Consider the following 9,622-nt stretch of genomic DNA (forward strand, 5'->3'; position numbering starts at 1 on the left):
AGAGTAAAGCAGAACTCTTTCCCTATAAAAGGAAAAAAAGGAAATACCTTCAGATTTCAAAGTGAAAGTGAGGGTAAAGAAAACATTTTACTGTGGAAAAAAACCTGCTATTAAACCTGAAACTCCAATTTTTAAATAGTTGCAACTCACATACCGAAATGTCATTAGTGTGGAGTTTTAATGCAGCATTTTAGTGTCCAATGCAGGTTCAAATCACTCAGACAAGAGTCAAAACACTGAATCTTAGTTCATCTTTAAAACAAAATACATAAAAAATTAGCAAATGTAACTATTGATGCAAAATATGAATCTTTTGTCAACAGCACTGTCCTTTAGAAATCCAAACTGGTCAAAACATTAGGAATGAAGTAGGCCACTGTTCTGTCCCAATCTGAGTAGTCATTTACATTTTTTTGGGGGGGGTTCCTCCTTCTTCAAGGCCTGGTGAGTGTCGTGTAGATAGGCTGCTCCCAGCCAGAGGGAGGACTGTGTGGAGGTGGTGCCAAGGCCAGGCTGTTGATAAGAGGTGTAGCGTAAGGCCTGCGGGTGGAGTGAAAGTAGGGGTACTGATACAGACCGGCAGGGTACCCAGAGAAGGCGCTGTAGAAACCAGAGCTTTGGAGGTCAGTGTAGTCAGATTGGTTGGTGGAGGAAGGGCAAACACCCGAGCTGAGTGAGGTGTACTCGGGTTGTGGCGGTGGAGGAGTGGAGGAGGAGGAAGAGCTGCTGTAGTGACCCGGGCTCATCTGCTCAGTTTTGATCTGAGGTTTTGGGCTGGTGTCCTTGCGGAGCCCGCGCGTGTCTCGACTAGAAGAGGACGGTGGCATTCCAGTGTAAGTCGCACTTTTGGGCATCCAGGTGGGGATGTTGTTAGATGGGATGGTGGGCGGGATGAAGGATCCAGACGGGTTGTTGTGTCCATGGCTGCTGCTATCCGGCGGGGTTAGAAGGGTGGAGCCGTGGCTGTTGGAAGGGAGGTACTGGTCGAACTCGTGGACGTCAAAGCCATCGATGGTGCTGATGACATCGGTGCTGAGCTCTGAGATGTCCACGTTACTGAAGTCAATGTTCTGACGGCCGGAGGTGGTGGTGGTGGTGCTGCTGTCCACAGGCCGCTGGCCCTCGTGTTTGTTCCCCACGTGGAGGTCAGTTTTAGGGGTAGTGGGAGGTGTTGGAGGTCCATGAGACTGACCTGGAACCAAAACCAAGGAAGCACCGATCAATATTTCCATGCAGAAGCAATAAAGTAGAGCGCCAATGATGAGTAGACTTATTGATTGGTCTAAGGGAGCCAAACATACGAACCAAGAACTAGAACCACTATCAGCCTCATTATGATAAACACATAAAGAACTAGCAGGGACAACAAAAAAAGGTATCTTTGAAATACATGCAAAAAGTGTATTCAGATGGTATCTCACCTGTCCTGTCTGGGTGGTAATGATGGTGCACTTCTCCTTTGCCACCCAGCCTGGCCACACCTGGTTCTGATTTAAACAGGCCCTGCGGATGCGGGACCAGTCCGGGCCTACCGTCCCCCGGTCCCGGTTTGGTGCTCTTGCGTCTCCGAGGCTGGTATTTGTAGTCTGGATAGTCTTTCTTGTGCTGCATCCTCAGCCTCTCGGCCTCCTCGACGAAGGGACGCTTCTCTGTTTCAGAGAGAAGTCTGAGGAAGAGAGGAGTAGATCGTTGGATTATTGAAGGTCCTTTTAAGTTCAAGCAAGTAGGTTTATAACTGGATATACAATGCATGTTCTTTCCAAAATGTTTAAGCATGTTGACTTATGTTGTGTACTCAAGCTTTAGCATTCTCTAAAGTACCAGACAGGAAATGACAAATTAGAATAATTCATAGTGACATTGTGTGCACTATTTAGTCCACTACAATTCAAAATGAAATATTGTACTTTTTATGCTTAGTACATTTACTTTCAATGCAAATAATGTTTGGTATTGCACATTCAGGAAAAACCACAATCACCCCTCTCTCTCTGTCTCTCTCTCTGTCTCTCTCTCTCTCTCTCTCTCTCTCTCTGTCTCTCTCTCTCTCTCTCTGTCTCTCTCTCTGTCTCTCTCTCTCTCTGTCTCTCTCTCTGTCTCTCTCTCTCTGTCTCTCTCTGTCTCTCTCTCTCTCTCTCTCTCTCTCTCTCTCTCTCTGTCTCTCTCTCTCTGTCTCTGTCTCTCTGTCTCTCTCTCTCTCTCTCTCTCTCTGTCTCTCTCTCTCTGTCTCTGTCTCTCTCTCTGTCTCTCTCTGTCTCTCTCTCTGTCTGTCTCTGTCTGTCTCTCTCTCTCTCTCTCTCTCTCTCTCTCTCTCTCTCTCTGTCTCTCTCTCTCTGTCTCTGTCTCTCTCTGTCTCTCTCTCTGTCTGTCTCTGTCTCTCTCTCTCTCTGTCTGTCTGTCTGTCTCTCTCTCTCTCTCTCTCTCTCTCTCTCTCTCTCTCTCTCTCTCTCTCTCTCTCTCTCTCTGTATGCAAATATGGAATTCTGCATCACGTTTTGTACTTATTATTTTTACTTGAATTTATGCAGAATATCAGCGAATTAATAGCAATATTTGAATGCTTAATAACTTCATTAATTAGTCATTTTATCAGACGAGTTGTCAACTTTTCAAAAATGGTAAGATTCTCATTTGGGATGAAATTCACTGAGGAGAAACCCGGGTTTTGTCTTGGGACCACTAACTGTGGTGGTCTGCACACAGTAGCATACAATAGCCTACTAACTGCTCATTAGTGAAAGTTGAGACCCTATAGTGTAGCTTCACTGCCCACCGCCACAGTTTGCCCAGCGTCTTGCTGAGCTCAGCGTTGTGCAGATGAGGATACTGGTCCGCCAGCTTTCTCCGCGCTGCCTGCGCCCAAACCATGAACGCGTTCATCGGCCGCTTCACGTGAGGTTTGCTCTTCAGCCCTCTCTCCCCTTGAGACGGCATCGGGAGCAGCGACCAGTCGTAACCTTTCAGCACTTGCGACACCGCGTCGCGGATGCAGGCGGGGAAGCGCTCAGCCTCCATGCTGCTCTCCGGTTTGTGCGTAATCCCGGACGGGCGCGCTGCCTCCTGTGCGTCGGACCCTGCTGGAGAGGTCGGGGACTCTGAGTCCGATCCATGCTGGGACACGGAGCTGTCGCTGCCTGCTGGACTGCGCGGATGGTCTGTCAAGGACTTGTTCTCTTCTGACATTCTTTGCGGGTAAAAAGTTGCAAATGGCACGATTCCAGAATAACTCTCCAAGTGCGTAAATGCGCACGGCTCTGTAAGAAGAATGTTTGACAATTAAATCAAGTAAAATCCAAAATTGCTTGTCTTAAACTATTCCTGTCTGCGTCCTCCGCCACAACCATGCAGGCAAAGTTTGACGAGCTTCTAATTTATTTGTTAGTACTTTAACTCTCTTCGTACTTGCGTCTCTCCTCCCCTCGTGTCCTATTGGCTTTTGAAACGTTTCAGAAGCACAGTTCCTCCTAGTTTGGCATAACGAAGCACGAGGAGGCTGATAATTGTTGACAGTAGATATTAGATTTAGAATTTTAAAACAACATTTTGTGATGGTTCAGATAGTAGCCTAGGCCGAAGTCAGAGGCAGAAAGTATTATTATATATTTCTTATTATTATATGGAGTTTTTCAATTCCTTGCTATTTTAGGATATTTACTTCTACCTCTCTAAACTTCTAATATACTATATTATATATCTACTATTATACATTATTATACACAAAAAGTACTTCAAATAAACTCAATCTTATAACATTAAAATGCTGCTTACAGTAAATGCAGTAATAATAATAATAATCAAATAATATAAAATTAATAATGTTACACTCAAAGGGGACATTCTGCATTCTTAATACTGTTTCCACCATTATTATTATTATTATTATTATTATTATTATTATTATTATTATTATTATTATTATTATTATTATTATCATTATCATTATTAGTAGTACTACACACCTTTAACTCCCAAGTTAAAGATAACGTTTCACCTTTTTTAAAAACTTATTATTATTTCTTATTTTCTTATTTATCCAGCTATTACTTTATTTTACTCCAACAACCATAATAACATTTTAAAGCAACTTTATTCATAACATAAACTCAATGCTGAAATAATAATAATAATAATAATAATAATAATAATAATAATAATAATAATAATAATGTTACACTATTATTATTATTATTATTATTATTATTATTATTATTATTATTATTATTATTATTATTATTATTATTATTATTACTACACACCTTTAACTCCCAAGTTAGACATAATGTTTCACATTTGTGTTTTACTTATTATTTTATTATTTATCCAGCTATTACTTTCTTTTTCTCCAACAACAATAATAACATTTTAAAGCAACTTTATTCATAACACATAGAAAATATGCATAGTGACAAACTCAATGCTGAAATAATAACAACAGTAATAATAATAATAATAATAATAATAATAATAATAATAATAATAATAATAATAAATATTATAATTATAATTATAATGAAGATGATGCACTTCCGTGTCTGTTTAGTCACGTGACCGTAAAACCCTTAAACATGGCGGCCACCGCTGGCTCGGAGAACTCCGTGAGGAAGAGACGTGTCGACAGCAGAAAGACGGAGACTGTGTGTGCAGACAGCGGGGAAGAACATGGAGCAGACCCCGGCGGAGACGCGGACAAACACCGGGGACTTCAGTCGTTACAGACCGGGACCTACTGGCTCACGCGCGTTGTGCTGCTGCGCTGCGTCGCCTTTATTTACTGTAAGCACGCGGACGCCACTGACGTGAATCATGAGTTAGTGAGTTAAACAGTAAATTATAACTGCAGGTAGCCGGCTAGTCTACGTTTGCAAGTTTAACTCTCTTGTCCACTTTGTCTTTAACATCTACACAATAGGATACAAAGCTTTTACATGAGTTAATTAAAAGTAGTTTAAGTCGGTGGAGCTGGTGGAGCTGGTGCCCATGTTCCGCAGTGACGGAGCGTCAGTGCACCACCTCTGGGGATCGAGTGCTGCAGATGTTGGGTTTATTAGCTTTTGTAATTTAAATTGAGTACCAATGTTTATACCAAGTCCTCCCAGTTCATGTCGTGGATTTGTGTGAAGAAATTAAATAAAAATGATGTGAAAACAATTAAATGTATGGGGACTTGCAAAATCCTGTCGCTCTACTCTAAATATATGTTTTCATTTATGGACGTTTTGGAAGTTTGTGTATTTTAAGCCTCACCTTTTGCTTGTTTTTCGCTGGATTAGATTGTAATATTTACTGAACATCCAAGAAACCCTAAGGATATTTTGCAACATGTATTCATCTAAAAAAATATATTATTATTATTATTATTATTATTATTATTATTATTATTATATTATACAATTATTTTACAGTTCTCAATTTAATACTAATATTATTGTTTTTGTACCTGAACAAAGACTTTAATTAAAACAAATTATGTTGTCACTTTCTTGGCACCAAATGATTTGATTGTATATTATATAATCTTGGAGATGTTTGGACCCATACGAAGAGAAGCAACGTGCTCATTAGGGAGACCGCAGTGTGCTACTATTGGATGAGTGATGCAGGAACAGTAATCTGCATGTTAATGAGGTGAAGAGTTATACATGGAAATACACGAGTAAAATCCCTTCACCTCCAAATTGCACTTGCCTGCAGAACTCGTGTCATCTTTTTATCTCGTCTCTTCTCTGTAGTTGTGGCGTTCAGCGTCGCTTTCAACCAGAACAAGCAGCTGATCGGCGAGCACGGCCTGATGCCCTGCAAGGACTACCTCAACAGCGTGAAGCGCTACGTCGGGGGAAAGATCGGCGTTGCCGCCTTCGCGTACACCCCCTCCATCCTCTGGCTCTTAGACTGGAGCGAAATGGACGCCAACCTGGATGGCATCGCTCTGGGGGGGATGGCGCTGTCTGCGTTTGTCCTCGTGACGGGAATGGCCAACATGGTGATCATGGTCACGTTGTGGGTGCTTTACCACTCACTGGTCGGCGTGGGACAGCTGTGGTGAGAACATGCACACACATGACAAACAGTGTTATGGATACAAGTCAGATGTAGCTTTTAAAAACTACGTTCAAAGCTGCACGAAATAATGAACACATTAAGAAACGTGAGCGGGATCGAGACGGGGAACGCTGCAGTTTGTCTCCGCTCTTTTCAACCTTTGAGTCTATTTCTGGATCATTGTTTTGGTTTCCTGCTCTTCTTCCACAGAAGAAAACTATTCTCATCAAGCTGATAAAAGCCCTGAACTCTCACCGCCGAGCTCCAAACGGCACAAAGTTATCGACCAGCTGGTTTACATAGTTCAGCACTTAGCAGGTTACGTGAAGGTTAAACACACAGACGCACAGCTCCCAATGAATACGGTTATAGTTTAGTCAAAGTTGAGTTAATTCTAGCTGTGTATTTAATTTTAGTTTATTGCATCAAAGTGAAAGACGCTCTCGCTTTAGGAAATGTGAAATAATAAACTTTAATGGACATAAGTGAATGAGAATACTCCAGGACTGGTTTCCCAGAACAACAGTAAGAATGATGTAATTCTAGCCTTTTTATTTTTAAATGTTGAGTGTCCTTTTTTGTTTCTTTTCTTTTTCAAGGTACTCCTTCGGTAAGTGAACACCGCCTGCACGTCCCTCACAGTTTACACGTCACACTAAACCAGGACTGACTCTGTTCCAACAGAAGAAGTGGATCTGAGGATAAACTTTATGTGACGCTCAGGTTTGGATGTTACACTTTGAGTCCTGCTGTCCAAGCACTCGGACCTCTTTTTACAGAACATGTAAAATCCTGTCGTTTAATTTCAGGAGGATTTCATGATTCTACGTGTTTATTTCTTGGGACGCAGGCAGCTGCAGAGTCATGCATCAGAACCGTAATGTAGAATAATAATAACAAAGGAAAGAGTTGAGGATGTATAAATAGGTTGCACGAAGGGCTCCGGCCCAGATGAGTGGCGAGCTCAGTGGCAGCGCTGTGATTGGTTAATGACACTTGTAGTCGGAGAGGCCAGACCGATGTCTGTGGTTTGGAGTTGTGGCTTCTGTTTCTCTTTTTTTGACATATTTTTCTCTCGCTGTGTTTCTCCCTCACTCCCTGTTTTGCTTTTGGACCTAGTATCACTGACTGTGCAGCTTTAAGTCTGCAGACTAAGCTCCTCTGATTGTTCCTAAGTCTAGACACAAACCAGAGTGTTTGCTAACGGGGGCATTCGTTGCTGGAAGAGGATGCCCTGCAGAAAAACTCCAAAACGCCATATCTTACAATGTGAACCAAACTGAAACATAATGCGTGTATCCGTTCTTCACCTTTACGCCAAGTTTCACGAAAATCAGGCGAGTAGTTCTTCCATAATCCTGCAGACAGACAAACAGTCTTGATCATAGACGCTTGTCAAAGTAGAAAGTTGCTCTGTTGGTCCACCAGCAGGTCAAAGTTTTCACTTCTCCTGTGAAATGTCTCCACATATACTTGATGGATTGATGGATTGATGAAAACATGTGTACAGACGCCGTCTCTGCAGGATGCATCCTCACGACTTTGGTAATTCTCTGACTTTTCCTCAAAAGGTGGTTTGAGGTGGACATTTGTGCTTTGTTACAAGCATTCATCCCCCTAAGGATGAATTGTAAAACCTTTTAGCACCTTCTACTTAATGTTTGAATGTTTACTGAACTGAGAGGGTGAACATCAGCATGTGCATTGTTAACATACTGACCTGAGCTTCTAGCTCTTAACTAAATGTGGTTAAGCTCGTTTTTTAAACAGTTTTTTTTGCAACAAGCAAAGTTTCTCTGTAAAGATGAGAGACGTGTCCATCACCGCTCACCGTAGAATTATCCTGTTTGCTTGCATTACGTCATATTGTAGTTTGAGCTTTGAGCAACTCGTAGACGCATCTAAGACCGTGGTTTAGCTTGTAATAAGTGTTATGACAATCATTTGGCTAGTAACGTTATATTGTGATGTTCAGGTTGGGAGAGCCAGCTGCTGGAGACGGGGTTTCTGGCCATTTTCCTGTGTCCCGTGTGGACTCTGTCCCCGGTCCCCCGCCGCTGTCCCCCCTCCCTCATCTGCATCTGGACCTTCAGGTGGCTGATTGTTCGCATCATGCTGGGAGCGGTGAGTAAAACGCTTCACACATAACCTCCAACAACAACCCCAAGGTCGACAATACAACACTATTATTTCAATACAAGCTTTCACTATCTTATCTTATGTTAGCTAGCTATGCTAATGTCGTTAGCAAACTAACATTAGCTGAAATTAGGCTTTTTGCATTTTCCATTTTGCTAACTGCATTAGCATAGTTAGCTAACGTTAGCAAACCAATGAGTGTAGTTCAAGTTATTTGCTGCTTGTGCAATGTAAGACAGTGGCACGTAAATGTTATGTATTCATAAGGACGAGTAATGAACACGTGACCTCAACACACGATGAAGCACCTGATTTTTCCACCGTGGGTCGTGGCGCCGGAGGTCGGCCCGCGTCTGAAGCTCTGCAGCTATTAATGAAAATAGAAATTTGCTCATTCGCGTTTTTTTGCTTCGAATTTCTCGTAGCAGCTGTCGAACTTATCAAACACGATAAGATTTAATCGATTGGAGTTGACTTATTCCTAAAACCCAATGACACCAGCACCTTGACCCACACACACACACACACACACACACACACACACACACACACACACACACACACACCAGAATACACCCAGCAAGCCAACATGGAGACATGAAACCAGTTTAGATCGTTACTTTTGGAGCTCGGCTGTAAGTCACTGCCAGTATTTCGAAATCCAACCTAAATATATGGTCGGCTAAACAACATGTCTGGTTGTTTGACAGTTTCCATGGTGAATCTCAGACCACCGGCTCGGTTTTATCTGCCAATCGCCACAAACGCCGCTCGGTTTTCCCTGTTCGGACGATGAAGAGAGAGCTGGAACACGAGAGGAGCAGCCCTGCTCCACTGCAGAGATCTGTTCATGCTGCAAAATGAAAGTTGGCACAATATTCACATTTATGTCTCAATCATCCTGCGCAACATAATAGAGATTCATGTTATTATCTCCGTAAACATCAAGAAAAACTCCTAAAATGGAACTAAAAACACACAGAATTCACTTTAACTATCTAATCAAACATTCTTAAATACAATAATCATAAATCATAAGGTCCTCCTGCATAAATACAGGATGAAGAATTATTATTATATTTCACTTCTCCACCATAATAGCGAACAAGACAACTTCTATATTCACGATTATCTCAGTAATGGAAAATCACAACATCACTTTATTGTTAGTTACAGTTCTTTATGTCTTAGTTTGAATTAAACCCAACGTTGTTGAATACATATCTCAGAACTGTCAGGTCTGCTGGTGTTTATCTTCTGGGTTTTTCACATTTAAATGTTCCGTCGATGCTGCAGGTGAGAACGAAGTCCAGACGTCAAACAATAACCAAAGGAAACGGCACAGAGGCTGCTCGGCCACATGTTCCTCGTCTTTACGTTCTGTGCCGTGAACATTCTTAGAATTTGCATTTGCGTATAATTCACAGAGACAAATCCATTACAG

The 9,622-nt window shown here is 41.9% G+C and overlaps 2 protein-coding genes across 5 annotated transcripts in view; one reads left to right on the plus strand and one right to left on the minus strand.

The window, feature by feature from the left end:
* Nucleotides 1–208: 208 nt before the first annotated feature.
* On the minus strand, nucleotides 209–3,413 carry sox8a (SRY-box transcription factor 8a). The gene is made up of 3 exons (XM_029456309.1): nucleotides 2,774–3,413; nucleotides 1,422–1,666; nucleotides 209–1,192 (listed from the first exon to the last, which is right to left on the minus strand). The coding sequence occupies exons 1-3, from the start codon at nucleotides 3,181–3,183 to the stop codon at nucleotides 435–437; spliced, it is 1,413 nt and encodes a 470-aa protein (XP_029312169.1). The 5' UTR covers nucleotides 3,184–3,413; the 3' UTR covers nucleotides 209–434.
* Nucleotides 3,414–4,539: 1,126 nt separating this feature from the next.
* Nucleotides 4,540–9,622, plus strand: part of lmf1 (lipase maturation factor 1) — an 18,028-nt gene continuing 12,945 nt past the window's right edge. The window contains exons 1-4 of one of the 4 annotated variants that reach the window (XM_029456304.1): nucleotides 4,540–4,773; nucleotides 5,730–6,039; nucleotides 6,639–6,649; nucleotides 8,015–8,163. In XM_029456304.1, the coding sequence (XP_029312164.1) occupies nucleotides 4,566–4,773; nucleotides 5,730–6,039; nucleotides 6,639–6,649; nucleotides 8,015–8,163 (678 nt within the window). In that variant the 5' untranslated portion in view covers nucleotides 4,540–4,565. Of the gene's footprint in view, nucleotides 4,812–5,729; nucleotides 6,040–6,638; nucleotides 6,650–6,690; nucleotides 7,585–8,014; nucleotides 8,164–9,622 lie in introns of those variants that run through there. The other 3 variants (XM_029456305.1, XM_029456308.1, XM_029456307.1) reach the window with 3 other exon arrangements.

Source organism: Cottoperca gobio, chromosome 19, assembly GCF_900634415.1.
Source record: "Cottoperca gobio chromosome 19, fCotGob3.1, whole genome shotgun sequence".
NCBI lineage: Eukaryota > Metazoa > Chordata > Actinopteri > Perciformes > Bovichtidae > Cottoperca > Cottoperca gobio.